Source organism: Microplitis mediator, chromosome 9 (assembly GCF_029852145.1).
Source record: "Microplitis mediator isolate UGA2020A chromosome 9, iyMicMedi2.1, whole genome shotgun sequence".
Lineage (NCBI taxonomy): Eukaryota > Metazoa > Arthropoda > Insecta > Hymenoptera > Braconidae > Microplitis > Microplitis mediator.
This window is the reverse complement of record NC_079977.1, coordinates 2,796,834-2,824,221: the sequence shown is the minus strand read 5'-3', so window position 1 is coordinate 2,824,221 and position 27,388 is coordinate 2,796,834. Positions and strand designations below refer to the sequence as shown.

Here is a 27,388-nt window from a genome sequence, read left to right as displayed (position 1 = left end):
AAAGTAAAACATAAAATTCTCTATTATCTATAGAATACAAAAAAACTAAATATTTTTAAATTTGAAATTTTTAAAAATAAAATTGAGCCTCGTGCCAAAAAAAAAACTTTTAAAAAAGTATATTTTTGTGAGCGAAGAAATTAATTTATTAAAAAATTTCAATGCTAAATAACAGATGTGTAATTGAAGATTTTTTTCAAAAAAAAAAATTTGAATTTTATAAATTTTTGAAACTGATAATTTTTTTTCGACGAAAATTTGATTTTTTGATCTCGATTTGGGGAAACAAAAATTGGAAATGAACCAAATAATGATTTTGAAAAAAAAGAAATGAACTGAGTAAAGAAATTGGAGAAGACGAAATGGGATAATAAAAATTTGATTATTATTTGAGATAATGAAATAATTGAAGAGGTTGATGAATGATGAAAGTATCAGGCTGATGAATGTTAATTAAAAATAGGAAAAGTTTGTACGAGTGAACAATAACAACGTGAGCAAGCGATCAAAAAAAGTGAACAAACAATTTTGATTGTCAATACAAGCGTTTTAATTGAAAAAAAATATTCTTTTGTCTGCGTTAGACAACAGGAGCTCAGCTTTCACCCTCTAATCATGATCGGTTTATTTATTTATATTTTTTTTTTCAACTTTATATATTTCTTGGGTATTTTTTTTTGTTGATAAATATAGAGTCCAATATTTAGTTCAGCCGTGATATTTTGTTTCTCTTTTTTTCGCTTCACATACGCGAGTATTATTGATTTATTGTAGATTCGATTAAAAAAAGTTTTTAAAAATAAATGGGGAATTCTTTAATAATGAAATAATTGTTCACTATATAGATTCAAATATTAAGTTTTTTATGGAATTAAAAAAAAAAATTTCTCCCATTTTACTTCAGTCAAATTTTTCCAGATTTCAATAAAAAAATTCAGATAAAAAATATTTTAACAGTCAAATTTTTTTTTTCATTTAAAATTTTATTTAGGCTGCCCAAGTTACCCCCCGTAAAAAATAAATCATAACTAAAATTTTCTTTTTCTATTTTCCATAAGAATAACGTGGAAAATTTTTTTTACTCCTTCTCATTTCCATAACTAGCAAACGATGCGTCATACAAAAAAATCTTGAGAAATATTTTTGTAGGGAATTGAACGCTCTACAAAAAAGGTCTCTTATCATTTTATCATAAATCTTATTTTTAAAAAGTTATTCAAAGTCAAAGTTTTATTCATAGTAAATTTCAATATTATTTTACTTTTCCAGCAAAACCATCAATTTTTCCACCAAATTTTCATCGATTTTACATATTTATATATGTATATATAATTTAAAATATCTATCTTATGTCATTGGTATACATACATTTTATATTTACGTCAGTGAAATCCTGTTTATAAAAGAAATCGGAAAAAAAATTTCTTTGATCACAAAATGAATTTTTAGAATGGAACAGTAGTACGAAAAACACGGAAAAAACAGAATATTAAAAAGTAATAAATAATAGTAAAAAGTGGAATCTGTTATCAATAATTAGTACTATTATATACTTAATGCAAAGTAGTTTACTGATTTTTGTAGATTCCTAAAAACTACTATCAATTATTTCAAAAAGTAAGTAAATATTATTACTTTTAGGTATATAAATACGTGACTTATTAGTGGAAATTAATTAATTTATGGCATACATCTATTAAAAAGTAATGATTGGTAAAATTAAGAATTGCTATCTTACTGATACTGATTTCTCCAGCCGAAAAATTGCAAAAGTTACTCTCTAAACATGAATTAGTGGAAATTTCATTAATTACGTTAGTGAAGCAGTATTCACTTCATAATCAGTGTATTTAAATAACAAATTAGTGAATTTTTGCTAATAAATTTAGTACTATAATTTTCACTAGCAAATTAGTGATTTTCACTACTGAACTAGCGATATTTTCATAATTTCTACAAGTGAAACTGTTATTCACTTCTTAATTTATGAATTTCACAATTTCACTAGTAACTTTAACTAGCAAATAATTAAATATTTTACTAGATATAAATATAATTAATAATTATGGTACTATTTTTAAAAATTTTAATAAAAAACTTTCAAAATAAAAAAAAAAGAAGTACAGAACAATAATATATTTATATGAAGAGTACGTCAATCATAACATCACGGATTTTTTATTTCTTCATCAGTTATTGTTTGGTATCATATCGAATATACTATTTACACTCACGCGATCACATGCGTAGGTCAGCGCAGTGGATAGCATCAAAGACTTTGAATCGGAAGGATGCAGGTTCGAGCCCAGCAGTCGCCGGGATTTTTTTCATCAATCAAAATCATGTATACTTCCTCTAAGTAATGATTCTAATACATTGATCACATTTCGGATCTAATTACAAGTGTCTTATATTTTTTTTCGCAATATAATATTTTTTTTCACCGATTAAATCAGTGGATTCCCATATTAACTTTTCAATTTAGTGGATTCTCATATTCACTTATCAAATCAGTGAATTCCAATATTCACATATTCATTTAGTGAATATTCACTAATTCTGCGTGGTACGATTGTAGCATTGACAATTAGTGAATATTCACTTAAAATTAGTGGATTTTTAAAATTTTTCTATGTTTATTTGAATAGTAATAAATAACTAGATACCAATTTATCGATTCTTTTTCATATTAATTTTAATATACGAAATTACAAATTTTTCTCTTCTATGTGTATCAAATTTTAATATAAATAATAGCCGTTTTGTAATATATAATGATCCTGGTTTCATATTAGTATACAAATATACTAATTTTAAATCAAAAATAAACTGCAAACTATTAAAATTCTGAGCATCATTTTTTTCCGTGAAGTTAAAAATGTGATATAATTATTAAGAACATGACTTCTAAGTATATATGATAAAATAATTTAACGTCAATATTAATTAAGGGTAATTTAGAGTGAGTGTTAATGGGCTGACAAAGGGATCAGTGATGAGATAGAGAGCCCGTCTAGTCGGTAAAAGCAAAAGACACTCATAGATATTGACAGGTTCCGATCAACTACTAGAGCGACAGGTTACTAGAGTACACTGTACGATGAGAAACTTTAAATTCGATTTAGCAATATCGTTCCCATTACACACTGTCAAGTTTTGGAATGGAAGTGACATTGATTGCTAAATGAATGGTATAGTAGCCGAGTAGAATACAATTCAATAGAATAGAACTCAAGTTTTGTTGTTGATGCAACTTGAGCAAGTGAAAGAGTTACATATCACCAACTACTAACTCAACTGCTCAACTAGATAATACTTTATACTACTAGATAATAATAATAATAATGATACGTTCAATTTTAATTGTCTCCAGAAATTATTTCCCTAAAGTTTCGTAAAAAATTTCAAAAACTTACGACACGAAATTATTTGGAAACTTTGTCACCAAATTTTACGAGTGAAACCTAAATAAGCCCTGGGACAAAAGTATCGAAGTTTTAATTGTCAGAAATTTTGTGCACCGGATCATTAATTTGGGAACCGCACAGCTTTAATGATATTATTGTTATTTGACTTTAAATTTGCATGATAGTTACAGCTGTGCCATTTTTCAAGTTACAGTTTTCGTGAAAAATTGGAATTAATTTTTTTCGAGTTTGAAAACTACTTTTGCATACATAAGTTTTATCATACAACGCCTGCACGTGTTAGCGCTTGCCAAAAGTTTTGTATATATGTATATATATACAGTAGTGTGGTAATTTTCTGATTGAAAAATCTGATACGTAAATTTTTCAAATAAATAAAAAATTTTGAATTATTGGATATTTGGGTTCCGTCAAAAAATAAATATCCGGGGCAAAATAATCCCGAATAGACATAAAAAATCTAATCTATAGAAATTACAGGCAGAAATTTTTCGTGTTTGAACTGCTATAGTGTTATAGTAAAGCCGGACCATGTTGGCCATCTGCAGAAATTGAAATTGAAATCAATGCATGGAAAAATTACTATGACCATAGTAAAAGTACATGGAGAAATTATTCTTGTTTGAAATGCTATGGTGTCATAGTAAAGCCGGACCATGTCGGTCTCCTGATGAAAATTGAAATAAACATATGGAAAAATTACTATGCCTTGGTGGAAATTTTTCGGAATTTTCTCTGAAAAATTCAGTTCTAAAGTTCTAAAGACTTTTTCAGAGTTATTCAGAGAAAAGTCCGAAAAATTTCCACCAGGGTGGCCATAATAAACTTGAAGCGATCATCAAAAATTACTGTAACCATTGTCAATTTCACTATGGCCAAATAGTAATTTTTCCATGCGTACATGTTCATTTCACTTTCTGCAGGTGGCCAACGTGGTCCAGCTTTTCTACACCATAGCGTTTCAAACAAGAGTATCCCAAGTCGAAATTTAGAGCCAATTTTGAACCTTCTAAAGTCGGATTTATTTCGGACTTGGAGGCTCAAAATACAGTCTGTTTCCATGTTCAATTCGGTCCGGTTTTGGTCCCTAAAGTGCAAATTTCCGTTTTCAGTACTTTGGGGTTCAATATAGGATCACGAAAATTAAAATTAGGTCCTATTTTGAACCTCTGAGCCCTATTTTATTGTAATTATAATTTCTCTGTGTACTTTTACTACGGCTCTAGTAATTTTTCCAATGTACCTGAAGATCGAAACGTTTTTCGTGCAACGAAAATGAACTAAATTTATGTAATTCGACTGCTTAAGAAATAGTTCCGGAAGTTCGGGGTGGTCTAAGATTTCCGACTGACAAACCAATATATATATGTGAAAAATTTCAGAAATCTAGTCATCCAGTAGAATTTTACTATCAATAGTTTTTTTTTTCATTGCGCGAAAAACGTTCCGATCTTCAGGTACATTTTTTCCATGTGTTTATTTTAATTTCTGTGGATGGCCAACATGGTCCGGCTTTACTATGACACCAGTATTTCAAATCCCAATAATTTACCCGTGTATATACTATTTAATGTTTGCCAGATTTTCTTGTGTTCGCAATAGTAGAATTGTAAGAATTACAAATTTTGCCCGCGGATATTTTTGTCCTCGGATATTTTCCTACTGATATTTTTTTTTATAAGCGCGGCAGTTATATATTTATCATATATTTACGGATTAAAATTAAAATTTTGAAAACTGTACTACCAATTAAATTTTTTTTATAATTTATCACATGTATTTAATATTAGATAATAAAAAATAATGATAAGGCTTGAGTGATAATAGTAAAAATAACAAGTCCAGACTATAAATAAAAATATAAAATAAAAAAAAAAAAGAATCAGACAAAGTTCCCTTTATTCTACATAAGCTCATGAACAACTGATGTACATATATATCTAGGCTAATCACAGATTTACATTGTAGCCTCCTACTGTTTCCTTTACTACTGCGCAGCAACCCTTCAGATGTTTTCGCTGCTTATACCCTTGGGTATAATCGGCTGCAGCGAAATAATCATAACCGAAATTTTAAATAATAAATTTAATTACAACCCTCGTCACTTACTTTTAACAAATTCATGACAAACGGCGACGGTCTTATTCATTATTTATATTTTATTTTTGCTCACTCCTGATTTATACTTTAAATAAAATATATAAATGTTTAGTGACTAGTGTTTTATCGTGTATTGAATATGCCTGAGTGGATTTTCATGCGAACAAACAGCCGCACCCGTACACCACCACCATATCCGAGTAATAGTCTAGGCCATTGGGTGGCAGGGGGTTGGGGCAGCTTCACTCGCGGGTGGGTCACGCTTGGGGATGACGACCCGAGCCCCGTGTCCCGGGACAACCAACCACTTTGCTACTCGGTTGCCGCTGCAATTGTATAACCGTACCAGGATAGAGAGGAAACAACCAATATATGATGTATATATATATGTACTTATAGGTGCAGAACAAGGCCAGAGGATATTTAGACAGGAACCGCAGAAATAATGTTACAGGAAATTATCATTGTTCTATTACGTCATTAATTATTCATTTATTATATTTATAGATCATATATATTTTTTTTCTATAAATAAATATGTAAAATCTACACAGAAAAAACAGATTTCTTGGCGCAAAAAATTTTTACTCACCACAAGAAATTTTTTTATTATAAATTGAAAAAAAAATTTTTTTGGAGCGAAAAAAAAAATTTTCGAGATGAGAAAAAAATTTTTGTGCCAAGACATATTTTTTTTGTGTACACGAATTTGTAATAGACATAAATTTTTAATGATCCTGAAATTAGCGGACAATTAAAAATTTTTAAATTTTTTTTTAAATAATTTAATTTAAAAAAAAAAATAAAACTAAAAATATGAACAGGTAGAAAATTTAAAAAACTGTAGGTGCAATTTTTTTAAATATTTTTTTTTTTAAATTTACCGTTTTTAGAAAAATCCAAAAACTATTAGACGTCCGCTGACTTCAGTATCATAATTTTTATTTTTTTAGCCAAGATCTAATAACTTTTGGATTTATTTTCAAAGTGATAAATTGTAAAAAAAAAAATATTTTTAAAAATTGCACTTATAGTTTTTTAAATTTTCTACATGTGCGTATTTTTATTTTCATTATTTTTTTCGTAATTTATGTATTGAAAAAAAATTCGAAAATTGTCAATTGTCCGTTAACTTTAGGATCATAAATTTTTAGATAAAAAAAATTTTATCACAAGGAGATTTTTTAAAATTTACCATAAAAAAGTCTCTCTATCCTCTCGTTGAAACCCAAACAATAATTCCGTGGATTTAATAAAAAAAAAATTTATTGGATATTTTTTTTATTTCAATAAAAAAAAAAATCTAGAGTAAAAGGAGGATTGTAAGCTCTCAAGCGACTATATATATTTATATATATCTATATTGATGAGTATCATATTGCTAAATCCAGTTTTTCACAAATTTTTATGTCATACACACGACAAAAGTTTTTTTTATCGTTAATATATTTATACAAAGAAAAAATAGATATATATGTTATGAATTTCCAGTAGAATAAATAAAAAGGTAAAGATATATATTTGTTAATAAATATATATTTTTTTGTTGGAGACAAAAATACCTAGACGACGCACATGACGGACGGAGCAATTAGCGAGGAAAAAAATAGTAAAAAAAAAAAAAAAAAAAAAACTTAAGATGATAGTTATAATATATGCGGTAACTGAGCAGAATTATCGACTGGCGAACCTTGAAATGTTATCGATTTGTTCATTGAAGCTGATTTAATCGGGTCCAGCACATTATAGATGTCGACGCTTGCGGACAAAGAATAACGACATATTAACCGTAATTGTCACACTAAAAAGTATATCTATAAGCGTTAACTATTTTTATATTGTTATGACAAGAATTATTGTGTTCACTATGATGCCCTCTAGTAGGAGAAACCACAAAAAGTCCTAAGAAAAATTTATTTTGAGTTTAGACCCTTATGAGGATAAATTAGGATGGCCCGATCCTGAAATTCATATGAAGAGCAGCCTGTAACTTTGCTTCTGTTGGGAATAACCCATCATAATATAAACGTTTTTTGTTTGTTATGATGTCTTCTAGTAGGAGAATCCATAAAAAGTCCTAGGAAAAATTTATTTTTCGAGTTTAAACCCTTATGAGGATAAATGAGGATAGCTTTGTCCTGGAATTCGTATGAAGAGTGACCTGTAACTTTGATCCTGTTGGGAATAACCTAACACAATACAAACGTTTTTTGTTTATTATGATGTCCTCTAATAAGAGAAACCATAAAAAGTCCTAGGAAAAATTTATTTTTAGAATCTAGACCCATATGAGGATAAATGAAGATAAATTATTAGGATAAATGAGGATGACTATTCATGAAGAGTGGCCTGTAACTTTGCTCCTGTTGGGAATAACCCATCATAATACAAACGTTTTTTGTTTGTTATGATGTACCCTATCAGGAGAAACCATAAAAAGTCCTAAGAAAAATTTATTTTATGAGTTTAGACCTTTATGAGAATAAATGAAGATAAATTAGGATAAATGAGGATGACTATTCATGAAAAGTGGCCTGTAACTTTGCTCCTGTTGGGAATAACCCATCATAATAAAAACGTTTTTTGTTTGTTATGATGTACCCTATCAGGAGAAACCATAAAAAGTCCTAAGAAAAATTTATTTTTTGAGTTTAGACCCTTATGAGGATAAATGAAGATAAACGAGGATAAATTAGGATGACTCGACCTTGGAATTTATAAGAAGAGCAGCCTGTAACTTTGCTTCTGTTGGGAATAACTCATCATAATATAGACGTTTTTTGTTCCTTATGGTGTCCTCTAACCGAAGAAACCATAAAAAGTCCTAGGAATAATTTATTTTATGAGTTCAGACTCATTTGGCAATAAGTGATCATGGGGGAAGATGCCTCTCTCTATGTCATTCTGTGTAGAGGCGCCTGTAACTTTGCTCCTATTGAAAATAACCCATCACAATACAAACGTTTTTTGTTTATTATGATGTCCTCTAGTAGGAGAAACCATAAATAGGTGCAACTTTTTAAAAACTTTTTTTTTTTTTTATAATTTATCGTTTGTAAGAAAAATAAAAAATTATTAGACGTCAGCTAACTTTAGCGTCATCACCAGGACAACAGAATGTCCTCTTATTATTCGACTATTCGGAAACGAGTTTTCTATTTTTTTGAAATTCAATTCAAATGAACTTATAATTGAAATTACAGCGAATGATTTATTGGGTGCATTTGGAGATGCTCTAGCCCTAGGTCTAGCCAAGCATTGTCACATAGCGAGAGCTAGAGACGCTAGAGATTGAATATTGGTGACAAATTAAAATTCGTACGTTAAAATAAAATGGCGGCAAAATTGGATTGAAAAATATTTAAAATATTTAAAAAAAAAAACACTTGAGTGTTTGAACAAACCTTGGCAGGGAAATAATATGCAGAAGGGTGTCCTAATACACTTGGAGATTTGAATTAAATTGCTCCAAGTGTATTGCAGCTAAAAAACGTCACTTAACTGCTATTTCCCCACCAGACGATGCCAGATGATTTTGCTCAGGAACTTGGAAGTTATCAGCATCAGCTATCAGCAACACTTTACACTAGCACTGAACACTTCACTACATCACAGACACTTTGCACAATTTAAATTAACAAAAGATAACCACGATTTTTTATTTTAAAAAAAGAAATGATACCATAGCTAACCATGATACTGAAATTAGCAGACGTTTAATAATTTTTTGATTTTTTTCAGTGATAAATTATAAAAAAAAAATATTTTGAAAAATTGCACCTATAGTATTTTAAATTTCCTAGATGTGCATATTTTTAGTTTTTTTTTTTTTTTTATAATTTTTAGTTTCTAAAAAAATCCGAACATTATCAACTGTCTGTTAACTTCAGGATGATTTTTAAAAATAACGAACAAAAAAAAAATTTCACATCACTTGAAAAAAAAAAACACTTCACTCACAATAAAATATTCACTGATAAGTCCTCAATACTTTTCCATATAATTAATAACTAATAAAATTTATTTTCACTGATTTTAAATTCATAAAACGAACGACAACGAACACCGATAGCTTCACACTGGAAGCACAGACACGATTTATTCGAATGAATTATTTTACTACTTATATTTTGCACACTGATATAATTATTATCACAAAATGTTCAATGGCCGTCAAATAATATTTAAAGACACTTGTTTTAATAAATATCATTGCGAAAATCTATTATTTATTTAATTAATCACGAGCTAGACGCGACCGGCGTCATTACGATGGTGGCGATGTGAAGTTGGACCCAGAATACTTGCGCAGTTGTGAGTGCGGTTGGTACGACCTGCGCAGTAGAGATTAAATGGAGGCGCGCATGCGCAGAAACACTGGGTCTGTTCTTCTCCCGGCTGACGTTCTCTCATTGTCGTCATTTTATTCAGTTTAAATAATTCTTATAATTATTGCGACACTCGATTATTAGTGTACATTAATTTTAAATAATTTTTTTTTCAAATCATGAACATTTTGTGATATTAATTTATGTACGTCCGTGAGTGTAAGTTATTAAATAAATTAAATTCAGTGCCAGCTTAGCTCTCGGAGTTCTCGGGTTATTTTGCGCCGCCATGTTTGGCGGAATTTTCAAACGGGAATAAAAATAATTAAATGTTTTCTTTTATTATAAATAATTAAATTAAGTGATTACATAATTTGGTGATTAATAAGTTGTGAGAATTGAATTTTTTTAGTGAATGCTTAGATGTTTAATTTTATTTGTATCTTCATTGAATGCACTAGCACTGGCGGAAAATAAAAATGGCGGGAAGAGTGAGTAAATTCAAAAAAAAATTATTGATTAGTTTTTTATTCACTCATTATAATTATGGATTAAAATTCTGACAATAATAAAATTGTTTATGTTAATTTTCAAATTTATTTTATATATTTACTGGCAAAATTAAATTTCAAATCCTCCCGCGTAATTTTGAAGAGGGCGCGCTGTTCAAAATGGCGACTGTAAACAAATCTGACACGTTTGTTTATTTTTTTAATACAAGATAATTAATTTATTCGAAAATATGAACCAATGAAAGTAGTAAAATATAAATAATTAATAGGATTTAATTACAAGGGTTGATACTAATGATTTATGAATATATATGTGGAAAAATTAGCGACAATTATTATTTAATTAATTACTGAGTATTAAAAAAATTATAAGTAAGTTATTATGATAATAATAATTAATAAGTTTAATAATTAATATCTATTATTATTAATTAATTAATTATTAATTAAAAATGAGTGCGATTGTAGCAGATATGTAACAATTTCTTAATTCTAAATAAATAAATGAATTAATTAAAATAATGGAATTTAAAAAAATGCGCGTTCCAATTTTTTAATTATCGAAATATGTATTTTTAATTTTTATTTAACTTCTTTTTTTTTATTCAAAAATTTCCAAGTGTCTGCTACATTCACAATCATAATTAAAATTATTAATAATTTTATTAATTAAGATCTGTAACAGTTTCATCAAAACTTGGAAATTGATCACTTTGAGCTCGTAGACTACTCGAAAATTAAACGCCCTTTAAAATAAGTACCAACATGACATACTTATTTTTCATATTCTGATATATATTTTTATACAAGAAATATATCTACATCTCGAAAATTCACAAAATTTTCATGTCGGTTAACGAAAGGATTCTTGTCACCAAACTAATGCTAGTAAAAAAAGATATCTGAAAAACGGTTGACCCTATTGGCCAACCCAAAAATTTACCGCTTTTTTCGAGCTTAGAAAACTCGAAATTATTTTGACTGGCAAATTTTTTAGCTCTATCTAAAGTCAAAAAATGTTTATTTTATTGTAGAAAACTCAATTTTCGAAAATCAGACCGAAACCTATAACTTCTCTTTTTTTAAATTTTAAATTTTCATGGCGGGAAGTTTAAAAATTAGGTCCGTGAGCCGTTTTATTCGTGAGTTATCGCGATCACAAGACATCAGAGATCCCCTCAACTAAATTATTTATTTTAAAAATACATCTTAAGGAATCAACTCTATGTATTACAATTATTCCTTAATAAATTCTCTATATGATATGTCATTCTATTATAATATACTTCAAAAAGTGCAGAGCCGATTGAAAGTCACTGAAGCACCCGAAAAAAATCGAGCGACAGTAAAGAACCCTCAGCGCTTTCGCAATATTTTTTTTTTAATATTTCCGCGACAGAAATCCTGCAGGAAATAATATTGTATAGGAAATTATTAAAGGGATCAGACTTAAGAAGCAGAATCCGTATCCCGGGCTTACGTTAAATCCTACTACAATTCAAAAAAAAAATCCTCCCACAAAATAAATAAATTTATGACTTTTCTTATAAAAGAATTTTTTTATGTTACAGGGGCTTCGGAAAACAGGGATACCAGTGCCAAGGTTACTATACATTTTTTTTTCATTAGTCAAAAAACAATACAATCACAGCTCTACTATATGTACTAATTTATATATTTTTAGTCATTACCAATAAATTTTTTTAACATTTCAGTTTGTAGTTTTGTAGTTCATAAACGGTGCCATGAATATGTTTCATTTACGTGTCCTGGTGCTGACAAAGGAGCTGACTCCGATGTAAGTCCGACTTTTTTTACTTCACCGTTTACCCCAGTCATTAATTGATAACAATAATTGCATATTAGGGTGTTTCAGAAAAAACAAATTTTTTTTTGGTATTCAACAATTGAAAGTATACCTGAAAATGAAAATTTTGGTGCCAATCCGAGCTCTTAATAATAATATTAAGGTTTGCCTCAATCCATTTTTCTATTTTCCATTTAAATAACATAGGAAAAAATTTTTTTTTTTTTAGAATTTTCTAGCTTACAGACCACTCAACGGATTTTTATGCGCAATGAAACTTTGAGTAGGGAATTGAACGCTCTACAAAAAAAGTCTCTTATCATTTTTTGATAAATCCCACTGTTCAAAAGTTATTTGAGTTTTAAGTCAAATTTATAGTAAATTTTGAGATCTTTTCACTTTTTCGGCGAAACTATCAGTCTTATTACAAAATGTCATAGAAACTTTTTTGTAGGTAATTTTATTCCTTACAAATTATTACGAATAAAATTTTTCGAAATTCCGCATTGTTTTCAATTTATTTTCATTTCAATGTCAAGCTCTTAAAATTAATCAGAAATCTATTTTTTTAAGAGCTTGACATTGAAATGGATATAACTTGAAAACAACGCAGAATTTCGAAAAACTTTATTCGTAATAATTTGTAAGGAATAAAATTATCTACAAAAAAGTTCCTATGATATTTTTTGATAAGACTGATAGTTTCGCCGGAAAAATAAAAAAATCTCAAAATTTACTATAAATTTGACTTGAAGCTTAAATAACTTTTGAACAGTGGAATTTATCAAAAAATGATAAGAGACTTTTTTTGTAGAGCGTTCAATTTCCTACAAAAACATTTGTTGTGCATAAAAATCCATTGATTGGCTTATGAGCTGGAAAATTCTGAAAATAAAAAATTTTTTTTCCCGCGTTATTTAAATGGAAAATAGAAAAATGGATTGAGGCAAACCTTAATATCATTATTTAGAGCTCGGAATGGAACCAAAATTTTTATTTTTAGTTATACTTTCAATTTTTGGATACCATTAAAAAAAATAAAAAATTGTTTTTTTTTTTTAAACACCCTATTGCATATAAAAAATTTTAATTCATTAATTTCTCATTCATACCCGAGATTTTATTTTCCATATTATTATTCATTATCAGTATCTGATTAAAAAACGATGACGTCGCCGCTTAATAAGCAAATATTCAAATCCTTAGTAGATAATTTTTTTTTATATAAATTGCTGATTAATTAAATTTAATAACAAATCTCTGGATCAATTAAATTTTAAACTGATAAATATCAGCCATCTCTAGATATTTATCTCTAATCATAATAATAATTATTCTTTATCTTAAACAAATATAAACTTAGTATAGTATGTAAATATAATCCATACATTAATTTACTTATAACTATAAGATAAATAAACTCGCGCATGATAGAACGGGAGATGGTTGTAGAAACTTTAATTTTCCCAACAGATTTACTTTATACTGCTGAATAATTAATATATCAGTACATATATTAACTCCACAACTTTCAAGTAGTCATTAATTATTATATTAATATAATTATCAACAAACTTTAAACCAGAGATTTGTCACTTGTTAGTAATTAACCTGTGAAAAAATTTATAGTGAACAGTGAACGTGACACGATTCAGATTAAACTTTTTTTTTAACCCCTTCCGGAATTTCACTTCAAAGGAATTTTATTTGCATTTTTTTAAACTTTTGACGTTTCAAACCGAAAAAAAAATTTTTTTACCCATATATTTATATTATTTTAATAATTTTAAGCCAATCATCAATTTTTCCCGGGAATTTTCAAAATTTTAAAATTTAAAGTTTCTCATGTCACGTTTTGAAGTTTTAACAGCCAACGCTTTTTCAAAAATTTTTTTTACTGCCCAGTTATAATTTTAAATTAGTACATTACGTAACGAGTGGACTAAATCAGCCATTACTCGTCAAGCGCACGAGTCGTAAGCTAGACATTGCGTCTGACGGACAATAGTTCAGTCCACGTGTTACGCATTACTTTATTCAACGCATGTCTGGTTATCCTGATTTATCAAACCAATCCTGTAAATCGAAGTCACGGTGGTCGTTAAGCGATAGTGATAATTTGCGCTTAATATAAAATATGAACAACTAATTAACAATTGGTTCTAAAATTAATTGGCATCAAACTTTGCAATAGTAGAGTACATGTACAAAAGTATTCAATAATGGCTTTAAAAGTGTCATTATGAGCTCATTATATCACTGCATTCTTATTTATGAACGTACAGTCGAATTCCATAGGAAATTAAAAATTTTCAGTGCGCATGTCTCGATATCCGCCATGTTTTTCGGACTTTATATGTCTATGATCAGTGTAAGTGTATGTGTGCTCTGCAATTTGTATGAAAAAAGTCCAAGACTTTTGAATTGCCGCCTTTAAAACACCCGTGTAAAAAAAATTCCAAAAAAGTTCCGCATATGGAACTTCTAAACATGAGACAGATTAGAACTTCGAATGGAACTTTTTTGGGACGTTAGTAATTTTGATGGTAAAAAAAAAGTTGTTATGAGCGAATTTAGAGTAAAAAAAGAACGTTCTTGGAACTTTTTTGGAATTTTTTATGGACGTTTTTTTTAGTTCTATAAAAAATTCAAAAGTAGTGATTTTTGAACTATTTTGGCATGTTTCTGGAACGTCTTTATTCTACAAAAGATGCAAAAGAAGTGATTTTGGAAAGTTTTTAGAACGCCTTTTTTAGTCCATAAAAAGTCAAAAGTGGTGATTCTGGAACTTTTTTGGAATGTTTTTGGAACATCTACTTTAGTTCTATAATAGGTTGTAAAGTAACGATTTTTGAACCATTTTTGACTGTTTTTGGAACGTCTTTTTTAGCTTTCGAAAAAGGCCAAAAGTGGTGATTATGGAACTTTTTTGGAATGTCCATTTAAAATTCCAAAAATTTCTAAGAACGTTCTTTTTTGACTCTAAATTCACTCATAAAAACTTTTCATTTACCATCAAAATTACTAACGTTCCAAAAAAGTTCCATTCGAGTTCTAATCTGTCTCATGTTTAGAAGTTCCACATGCAGAATTTTTTTGAACTAATTTTTTTTACACGGACATTGCGGATGCGCTTGCGCTGAACTTGTGATGAGGCCCATTAACTCGGACATTTAGTCTACGGAGGCGCAGAAATTTCCGACTTATCGACTTCCCCTTCTTCTTTAAACAGTAAACTACAGCGCATGCGCTCTTACATTTACGGAATGACGGTATATAAATATATACAGGTGGGAGATTGCGTAGCTCGTAGTGGGGGTCAAGACTAAGGGGAAGTTCTGACTTAAAGGAATTCGACTGAACACCGGGTTGTCGATAATCGGCCACAGGGTTCGCGGTTTACAGAAATGATAAAACAGGATAACTGTGCATGCGTTTAATATATATATTAATGATATATCATTTCATTGAGTCGCAAAGAAAACTCCCATCTCATCCGTGATTATTTCCCATCCTTTCCTATTTTTCATAAATATATGTAACATGTAATGTGTGTGTGTATGTTTGTACGTATGTGTATGCGTGTATGCACGATATAATAATGACGTAACGCAGGATACACGGACGAAGCATCACTTCAAGCAACACACCTACAACAGCCCCACCTTCTGTGACCACTGCGGTAGTCTACTCTATGGTGTCATCCACCAGGGCATGAAATGCCAAGGTATTGGTTTTGTAAAAGCCTAAATTATAAATTTAAACCGCCACTATTATTTTACATGGGTGTTGCTTTTTTTAAAAATATATATAATACGTATATATTTATACTTAAAAACTCTTTTTCGTCACTGAGTAAATTTTTTGAAATCTTCACTTTAAGCATTTTATTATGTACTTAATTATTGACTCTCTTAATATTCGCTTACGTTTTCTTATAATTGTATGGAAAATAAAGTTGACGATACTAAAACTTTATTTTTTAAATCGAATTATCGTTAATTCGACTAATCGTTTTTTTTTATTGACCTGACACATAATTTATGAGTTGTGTTTTTGTGTGACAATTTGACATGTAAATATTACTGCTATTTTCCTGAATTATTTATTGATATTTATAAATATCGTTTAATGTATATATGTACATAAATATATGTTTTTTATATATTTTCGTGGATAAAAAAATATGTTTGTTACACAGTTCAAAATTCGTTTTTTTTGCTGAATTTAAATCTCGCGGTTTTGGAAAATTTTTTAAAAATATAATTAAATATTTTGTCATATATTTTCATACAAAATATATGTCAAAATTAGACGTTAATTGTCTTAAATATTCAATAAAAAAAAGTTAATCTCATAGGACCAGGATTTTTGCTTTTATTTCAAAATAACAATTAATAATTAATTGTTACAAATTTTGGAATTACAGTGGAAATATTGGCCGTATCCAAAAATTTTTCAAATAAAAGTTGTAGGAAATTTTATTTCCTAGAGAAAATGTCTCTTATGATTTTTTTATACGACCAATAATTTCACCGTAATTTCAAAATTAAGATTTTCATAATTATCAAAAATTCGAATAATTCATTATGAATCTCAATTTTGGAATTACGGGGAAAATATTAGCCGTATGAAAAAATTTTTCGACTAAAAGTTGTTCAGAATTCAATTTTACAAAAATAATGTCTCTTACAATTTTTTCTTAGGACTAAAAAGAAAGTCGTAATTTCAACATTAAGATTTTCATAATTATCGGAAATTTGAACAATTCATTATGAATCTCAATTTTGGAATTACAGTGAAAATATTAGCCGTATGAAAAATTTTTTCAAATAAAAGTTGTAGGAAATTTTATTTTCTAGAAAAAATGTCTTTTATGATTTTTTTATACGACCAATAATTTCACCGTAATTTCAAAATTAAGATTTTCATAATCACCAAAAATTTGAATAATTCATTATGAATCTCAATTTTAGAATTACGGCGAAAATATTGGTCGTATAAAAAAATCATAAGAGACATTTTCCCTAGTAAATAAAATTTCCTACAACTTTTGTTTGAAAAGTTTTTTCACAAGACCAATATTTTCGCCGTAATATTAAATATTGTAACCATGCATTTCGAAGTTAAGGCAAAAATCTTGTCCTTACTCATAAGTTTTAAACTGTTTTTTTTTTTTTTTTACGAAAATTTTATAAAATATATTTTTCATATTTATGTACACATATTATCTCGATTTGTTAAATGTATGTACGTATGTGTGGTCTTGTATTTCTATATATTTTTACAACCATTTATTTAAAGAAAAGAAAAAAAAACACGGAAAGAAAATAATATTTTTAATAAAAATATATATTAAATATCAGTCTCCGTATTCAATACTTCTCATATTATTTTTCCATCATACATTTTTTTTTCAATAATAATAATAAGAGCAAACATTTTTAAAACATCGCGGATGTATTATAAAAAAAAATACGAGGGTAAAAAAAATTTGATACGATTTTTTATTTAAGAAATATAGTGCTCGGTATAAATATATATATGAAAGTAAAAAATGAAGCCTTGATTAAATCGATTATCGCGTCATTCTTATTTCTCTTGAATATGGCATTATATGGAATATCGATCGAATTTTTATCGTCACTTAACCTCGAACTAAATACTCAACATCTTGAGCTCGATCGGACTGAAAAGCTTTTAATTAATGTTAAAATTTTTTATAACATACATATATATATATATATATATATATATATACATATATAAGAAAAAAAAATTAAACAAGTAATGATACTTGACATCCCGGCAAGATTTATCGTCGCACAAAACTCAGCAGACTCATCAACTTAATTTTTATGAAACGGGTCACAAGCAGACCCTGAGGTGTAAAATATATGAGAGATGATGATATGTATAGATGTGTTACTCTTTTTTCATTTAACTTTTATTTAAAGGGCAATTCCGTGCTTGAGACTCTCATTGCTACTCGTACTTAAAAAAGAACAATAGCTGCTGATGTGCTAAAGGAATTACGTAAATGATTATATTTTATATATCACGACACCTGACCTTGGAAAAAAAATGTAAAACTATTTTTTCATAGGTCGAATTAAAAAAAAAAAAAAAAAACATTTAATAGCTAAAATAGTTTTAGTTTATTCGCGGCTAGGAAATTTCGCGCGTAAACACTGACACTAAATGTGATTTAAAATTTATGAGGTACAGTGATATAGTTGTAACAAGCAGGCTTTCACAAAGAGGATCCTAATGAACAAGCCTGGCAGAGTTTTACCTCGATTTATTTAGATATCGATAGTAAAAAATAAAATAATATTTTTATTTTCATTCGTGTCGGCCGGTCAGTTCGTATGTGACTAGACGCGATATCTTCCGAAAGACCAAATTAATCGACCTGATTATTTTAGCATCAGCTTTTTACTTCCGTACAAGATAACTCTGTTTATTATCCCAACTTAAATCCTTTTCGTTTAATTATAATAAATATATTTAATTTAAAACCGAGGGTTCGTCACAAAATTACCCGACATATTTATTTTTTTCAATGGTTCTGCTTTCGGCCGAGCACCGGCGGCATTGGCGCTGCGGTTTAAAAAATGGCGGGTTTTAAAAAAAGGCGGGTGATTTTTAAAAGTTTAAAATGACATTACAGACATACTGATTAAGAATTTAATATTTAAGTCAATCAGTTATTAATTTAAAAATTATCATATTAAAATTAATTATTAATTAACTTTCTCATTAAATAGCAAAGTTTAATAATATTTTAGGTTTATTTCTTCTGCCAATAAAATAATAATTACTGATAAGACTTTGTCTTAAGGGGGATAGCCACTGTGAGGATCGAAAAAATAGGTGATTTTCGGGAATTTTTTTGTCTGGAATAATAAAGGAATTTGGGGATCGGGTTTTTTTTTGTTTCCTAAAGTATACATTGAAGATAATTCTCCTAAATTTTCATTAAAAAATATCATGTTGTTACAAAGTTATAAGCATTTTTCTAGAGCAACAAAAAAATTTCCCCCACCACGGTATCATCTCTAACTCAAAAACGGATTATCAGAAACAAAAAAACCAAACGGCGTTGTAATCTGTATGCATGTGGTTATCGTTGCACATAGGGGATTTTGAAAATTTGGATTTGAAAAAAAATGGCGACATATTAAAAATTTTTTCGTTATTTTTTCTCATTTTTTTGGATTCAAACAGCCCTAAAAAATCTTAAAAATCAAAATTTTCAAAATCCCCTACGTGCAACTTTAGCTACTGAATAGACGAATACGGCAAAAAAAAAAGTTGCGAATCGGTTTATATTTATGCAAATTACAGATGCCACCAGTTCAAAAAAAGTAGTTTCGAGAAAAATGCGTTCAAAGTTTTTAGTCGATGCAACGGTCAGTTGACGCGCTGTCACAAAAATGACTATAACTTGAAAAATATTCGGAATTTTTATATAAAACTTTAGATACATATTTTTGAACATATACTCTTTGATTTAATAAAAAAAAAAAAAAAATTTTTTTTTTAAATTTCACAGTGGCTATCCCCCTTAAAAATATCACGTGTTAATTAAATGAAAAAATATGAGTTAAAAATATAATAAAAACCTTCACTGAATTTATAATTTTAATTACAACACGCGCGTTTGAGGTCTGATTTTCAAGTTTAAGTTTATATATTTTTATCAGGATTAGTAACGCAGGCGCTATTTATAATTTTCATAGAACATAATATAATACAAAGTTATAACAATGAATAATTAGACAAGTTGTTATGAAAATACGAGTAAAAAATATAAGATTGAGTTAAATAACTTGTAGAATAATAAAAAAATATGAAAAGATAACTTGTAGAGTTTAAGTTTTAAAGTTTTAAGTGGGAGCGAACAAAAAATTTAAATGTATAAAACTATAAATTAGAGCTAAATTGCTGGGTATTCATTTAATAAAAAATAAAACTCTTAAAGTTATACTTTTTTTACTTAGCTTACATCTCACGTACTCTCTATCGCTTTATTTTACTACTTAGCTATTATTGATGCTTAGCTGTTACTGTAAGAGCCAAGGGTCTATTCAACTGGACATAAAGACAAAAAAAATAATTCATAAATAATTTATTATAAGCCCTTATGTGCAAAAAGTGAACAAAGCAATAGTTGAAATAGCAAAAGCCAAAAGAAAAAAATATATATACATATATATGACCGGGATTTATTCTCTACACCCTCTACTCTTTTCATCGGCTAGTAAAGTCTTATTAGGGCAGTGGGCCAAGAGACAAGTCTCGCCATAAAACTAGGACACGAGAGAAATGCTTTCATTGTTTTTCTTTTGTAAAAAAAAAAAATAGGTTATGTTTTTGTACGAACAAGAAATTAAAGCAGCAAAATATTCATAAACATGAAAAACATGTCTGATTATTACATCATATGTCATCTTGAGAAAAATAAATATGACATTTTATATTGAAACATTAATTAATTATTAGTGAAGTAAAAATATAAAATGCAGAATGGCTTCTTTAACCTTGAACTTTTTATTTATGTCGTGTCAATCGAATTGAGCGGATCATCTTTCGCAATCACACACTGCCGGTAACATTCCATTTTATATTATATAGATTACGTAAACATTAAAATTTTAGCCAAGCTAACTTGAGCGTACCTATTATTATCGTTTATATACAATAATATACGCCGGAAATTGTGTTAGTTGGTTTGTACGATCTTTAATTAGAAATAAACCCGCCGAGGTGTATTGGACATGAAAAGAAGTTATTTAATGCGAGCGGAAGTAAAGATACAGCTACTATAGCCCTACGGATTTTTACCATAGCGATGGAATTTATACTATTGCCGTACGGAAATTTATGGTTAAATTCTAGTTCGGTTTTCTTATTAATGCACCAGCGGTTAGTTATTGGAATTTGACTGTACTAAGCCGTATGGATTTATACTAGGCATACGAAGTTCTACAATAGCCATACAGATTTCTACTAATTTATACTATAGCCGTACGGATTTCGAATATAGCCGTGCAGATTTCTACTGTAGTCATAAGAAGTTTCACTGTAGTCATACGAAGTTTTACTATAGCCGAACGAATTTTTACTATAGCCATACGAATCCTACTATAGCCGTACTTATTTCGACTATAGCCATACGAAGTTCTACGATAGCCGTACGGATTTCAACTATAGTCGCGCAAATTTCTACACTAGCCATACAGATTTCTACTAATTTATACTATAGCCGCACGGATTTTGACTATAGCCATACGAAGTTCTTCTATAGCCGTACGGATTTCGAATATAGCCATACGAAGTTCTATTGAAGCCGCACAGATTTCGACTATAGCCGCGCAGATTTCTACTGTAGCCATACAGATTCCTACTACAGCCATACGAAGTTCCACCATAGCCGTACAGATTACGACTATATCCTTACGAAGTTCTACGATAGCCGCACGGATTTCGACTATAGCCGCACGAAAATTGATAGTTAAATACTAATTCGGTCGTGTATCTGATACAAACATAACTAGTTATTGAAATTGGACTGTACTAAGCCGTGCGGATGGCTATTATAGCCGTACGGAATACTACTATTCTCATGCGGAGTAAAACTGTAGCCGTACGGATTTCCATTGTAGCCTATGAGTATCTTTGATAAATCTACTAATCACTATTATAGCCTTGTAGATTTGTACGAATGAAGTGCGGATCGCTACGATAGCCGTACGCATTGGTACAGAAATTCGTAAACGTGTCCGCTTAATTGATATAGAAAAAAATTTCTAAAACACTATTTAGAAAAAAATGAATCATTCATCGAAATTTGACTACTTTAGCCGTACGGATTTCTACGGTAGCCGTACAGATTTCTCTTAATCAAACGTTTTTAGTAACAATAAGTTTTAATAGACACCCAGTATACTTTTTATAAATAATTATGATTATAAATTATATATTAATTTACCTTAATGTCTTATGGGTAATATTTGAACATCTATATTTACAGGTGTAAGGTTGTAAATAAAAATGATTACTATAATTATCTATTAATTACTGTAGTGATTAAGAAGATGATAAAAAAAATATTAAACAATAATACACGTGTGATGCAAGTATGAATGTCTTTAAAAATAATATATGAAGTAAATTCTTAAAATATAATTAATTAGGATAAAATATAACAGAATGTTGAGTATCCAAACTTTCCTTAAATTACAAATCCTATTGCAATTGTCTCCATTCATACATCAGTACACCAAAGAACCAAAGAAATAAGAAGCAAAAAAGAAAAAAAACAATGGGCTTTTTTTTGGGCCCTGTAATTTTGTGTTCTCAGGCGGCTAAAACAGCACACAAATGGGATGTTTTCACATACTTGACGCCGACTTTCTGCGATCATTGCGGCTCGATGCTTCATGGTATAGCACATCAAGGGCTCAAGTGTTCAGGTAGTTAACAAGAATTGAAACAATATGGTGGTAGTGGCAAAGTAAATAATAATAATATTAATAAAACTAAGGAATCATCGCAATCATGCGCAACAAAATTAATTTATAAATATATAGATATAGATATAGATATATTTTGAAAGGCTTCTCATTGCGAAATCCCATTTCCATAGACTTGTTATACGCAAAACATTAGAAGATATAATAGATATACTAGATATATGCACGATGTCACTAGATTTTATTTATCATTCGTGTATCCTCTAGAGAATTTCATCAGCGGCAGATAAATTTTTTAGCTCATTTCAATAAATAAATATCAATGTCTACGTACTACATGAAATTATTAATTATATGCGTCATAGACGGACTTGGGGTAAAGAATTATTGAAGGAAACGTTTTTTATTTTTAATATATTTTATTGGTTTATATGTATATGTATATATAAGTATCGTTAATCGATATTTTATAAATTTTTTGATACATCGCTTTTTTAACTTTTATATATTTGCATTAATATTTTAATTACAGCATACAGTCGACTACCCGCCATAAGTCGGTCTAGGGGACGTAGGGAAAATTTTTTTTTGAATTTAAGTTTTCCCGCCACTCTGCGTTTACTATCGTTCCCGATTACTCGTTATAAGACTTTAATCACACACTTTTGTCTCGATTTTTCTCGTGTTTACCGAGCAAAATCTCTGGGAAATTAAGGCAGTGAATTTTCTTCATACATTTTTTTTAGTATACACTGAAAAAAATAATCGGTAGCAGCTACCGATTAATTTTCGGTAACGGCTACCAAAATAATCGGTAGTTGTTACTGAAATAATCGGTAGCTGTTATCGATTATTTCGGTAGCCGCTACCGATTGAAGTCTGTAGCAGCTACCGAAATAATCGATAACAGCTACCGATTCAAATCTGTAGCAGCTACCGAAGAAAAATCGATAACTGCTACCGAAATTATCGGTAGCTGTTACTGAAATAATCGGTAGCTCTTATCGATTATTTCGGTAGCCGCTACCGATTGAAGTCTGTAGCAGCTACCGAAGAAAAATCGATAACTGCTACGAAAATTATCGGTAGCTGTTACTGAAATAATCGGTAGCTCTTATCAATTATTTCGGTAGCAGTTGCCGATTGAAATCGTGTGTATGTGTACGTAACTGATACCAAAAAAATCGGGAACAGCTACCGAATTAACCGATAACGGCTACTGAAAACAGATCGGTAACGGCTACTGATTATTTCGGTAGCCGCTACCGATTGAAGTCTGTAGCAGCTACCGAAGAAAAATCGATAACTGCTACCAAAATGATCGGTAGCAGCTACTGATTATTTTTCGGTAGCTGCTACCGATTATTTTTTTCAGTGTATAATTTTGAAAATTTTATCAGAGGCTTACAACGGGCTGGTGGGTACGAATTTCAAAATAGTGGTTAAGTGAGGGTTGGTTTAAACTCAGTAACTGTTGGTTCAATAGAAGAGGCTTATGACGGGCAGTCAACTGTATTAAGGTGGCGGAAGAAAAAAATAATTTTTTTCAAATGCCGTCTGAAAATTTTGCAGTATCACGGATCTTAATACTTTTTTACCAAAAATCAGCATGACTGGGCCATTTTCCGAGGTCAATAATTTTCAAAAATCAAACAATTTATTGTTTTTATTAAAATAAATTTCATTACGTGCAAAAAAAAATTTAATATCAATAGTTAATTTTTTGATATCGCGTACAAATTCAGAAAATTTCCAAATATAATAATTTTGATATTTTCCAAAAATCACTAAATATCGAGGCTCATTAAAATGAAACTTTTAGCGATACAAAAATTTTTGGAAATAAAAATGAAATTTTTTTATATTATCGAGAGACATAATTTTCATTATGCCGATTTTTGAAAAAAAAGACTAGAATTTTGAAATTTAAAGTTAAAAATTTATATACGACTTTAAAAAAATATAATAATACGTTAGTTTTTTTTGCCACTAATGTAATGTAGTTAAAATATCGATTAACTGCATTAACACCTTACGCACAACATATATGCATGTGCACTATTTATATCATAAATATATACATATATGATGTAATGTATAAAGTTTTATTATATACCTCCATACTCGTATTTATATTTATTCTCACCCTTCCGCTTTTAAATTCACTAAAATGTTTTTTCTCTGTCAGTACCCAGCATTCCCCTTAACCATGTGACGACCTTGTTTACGTAATTCTATAGAATGTAATTGATTAATGTCACTTTCAATTTTATTGTAACAACTAAACTTGCTATGTAACGACAAGTATGTCCAGTCTATATATATCTATTTATTTTTATACAAAAAAAATTATTCTTTCGTTGTTACAGATAATATACTTGATATATTTATATATATTACTGATATTTTTTTTTTTTTAAGTTGGAATTTAGTAACAAAGAAAGTAATTGACGATTTTAATTGATAGCATGTGACATGAACGTCCATAAAAGATGTGAAGAGAGTGTACCAAATCTTTGCGGGTGCGATCACACAGAAAGACGTGGGCGCATTGCATTACATATCACTTGTATTGCAAACAAACTCACTATTGAAGGTAATTTTATAAATTTACTAAGTTAAATTAATTATCCCGGGTAAAAAGTTTCAAGCCAAAGAAGTAACATTACTATTTTTTTGGGGAAAAAGGCCCAGGTGATGAACACAAGACCGAAAACTAGATAGGCCGGAAAATGAGCGAAATTTGGTCGTAAATAGGGCGATTCAATTTTTCGGCCAACTTTAAGCTTCTTTAAATATTCTATCGAAATTTCGGTTTCCTGAGATTAAATTCTATGGTTTTGGCCAAGTTTGTCTTGTCAGCCTTTTTTCGGCCAATTTTCGGTTTTTTCCAATAAAATTCTAGGACTTCAGCGTGATTTCGGGTAAATTTCGGACTTTTGAAACGAAATTCTATGGTTTTGGCCAAATTTTGAATTATCGACCTTTTTTCGGCCAACTTTTTGCTTTTTTCAATAAAGTATTACGACTTCAGCGTGATTTTGGGTAAATTTCGGACTTTTGAAATGAAATTCTATGGTTTTCGCCAAATTTTGGATCGTCGGCCTTTTTTCGGCCAACTTTTGGCCTTTTCTAATGAAATTCTTCGACTTTATCGTGATTGCAATGAAATTTAGGCCTATTTGAATAAAATTCTATGATTTCGGCCAATTTTCGGTCTTTTCCAATAAAATTCTACGACTTCAGAGTGATTTCGACCAAATTTATTTCTCTTTGAATAAAATTCTATGGTTTCGGACAAAATTTAGCCTTGTCGGCTCTTTTTCGGCCAACTTTCGGCCTTTTCCAATAAAATACTACGGCTTCAGCGTGATTTCGGCCAAATTTCGGACTTTAGCGATAAAATTCTATGATTTCGGACGAAATTTTGCCTTGTCAGCCAACTTTCGGTCTTTTCTAATGAAATTGTTCGATTTAAGCGTAATTTCGATCAAATTTAAGCCTTCTTGAAAAAATTCTACAGTTTCAACGTGTTTTCGGAATTTCCCAATAAAACTCTACAACTTCAGAGGAATTTCAACCAAATTTAGGCCTCTCTGAATGAAATTCTATGGTTTCGAACTAAATTTAGCCTTGTCGGTCTTTTTTCGGCCTTTTCTAATGAAATTCTTCGACTTTATCGTAATTTCGATCAAATTTGTACCTTTTGAACAAAATTCTATGATTTCTCCCAATTTTCGGTCTTTTCCAATAAAATTCTACGACTTCAGAGTGATTTCGACCAAATTTAGGCCTTCTTGAAAAAATTTTACGGTTTCGGCGTGTTTTCGGAATTTCCCAATGAAACTCTACAACTTCAGAGGAATTTCAACCAAATTTAGGCCTCTTTGAATAAAATTCTATAGTTTCGGCCAAATTTAATCTTCTCATCCTTTTGTAGGCCAACTCTTGGCTTTTTCTTATAAAATTCCATAATTTCGGTCAAAAACTTTTACCCGAAATTACACTAAAGTTAACCGACTATCAATTTTTGGATTTTTTTAAAACCGCCAAATAATAAACAAAAAATTTGGACTTATAGTTTTTTTATTTCTCTACACGTGCATTTTTTTACTTTTTTTTTGTAACCAATTCGTTGAATAAAAAAATCCCATAATTGATTGTCTTCTAACCAGCACCAAAATTACTACCCCCGTTAGCTTACTTGAGTGAATGTTAAAAATTACCCCCTGCAATAATGTAAATTATTACTGATGTTTAGTTCAGCGAGGAAGAAATCTCATTCCAATGGATCCCAACGGATTATCAGATCCTTATGTAAAGCTTAAATTAATTCCAGACACGGATGGAGTCAAAAAAAAAACAAAGACAATCAAATCATCTTTAAACCCCGAGTGGAATGAGACAATCACTTTGTAAGATTTGAATATTAAGTTTTTAAATTTTTTCACTTTAATATTAATAATTTAATAAAAAAAAAAAACCGTAAAATTCAAGCGAACTTAAAGCCGAGGATAAGGATAGAAGGCTTTTAATAGAAGTTTGGGATTGGGACAGAACATCGAGGAATGATTTTATGGGTTCATTGTCCTTCGGTATTTCGGAATTAATAAAAGCTCCAGCCAATGGATGGTATAAGCTTCTTACGCAAGAAGAGGGTGAATTTTACAATGTCCCGGTCCCTGAGGAAGGGGTAGATTTGGCTGAGCTTAAATTAAAAATGAGGGTAATT

General features: G+C 29.4%; 1 protein-coding gene across 5 annotated transcripts in view; it reads left to right on the top strand.

The window, feature by feature from the left end:
- The window catches only part of LOC130674730 (protein kinase C, brain isozyme), a 50,990-nt gene that overhangs the window by 19,594 nt on the left and 4,008 nt on the right, over nt 1–27,388 (top strand). For 2 of the 5 annotated variants that reach the window (XM_057480150.1, XM_057480147.1), the window contains 6 exons: nt 11,940–11,971; nt 12,084–12,166; nt 22,545–22,656; nt 25,124–25,252; nt 26,918–27,071; nt 27,154–27,382. In XM_057480150.1, coding sequence (XP_057336133.1) covers nt 11,940–11,971; nt 12,084–12,166; nt 22,545–22,656; nt 25,124–25,252; nt 26,918–27,071; nt 27,154–27,382 — 739 coding nt within the window. Of the gene's footprint in view, nt 1–10,637; nt 10,741–11,939; nt 11,972–12,083; nt 12,167–15,790; nt 15,903–22,544; nt 22,657–25,123; nt 25,253–26,917; nt 27,072–27,153; nt 27,383–27,388 lie in introns of those variants that run through there. The other 3 variants (XM_057480151.1, XM_057480149.1, XM_057480152.1) reach the window with 3 other exon arrangements.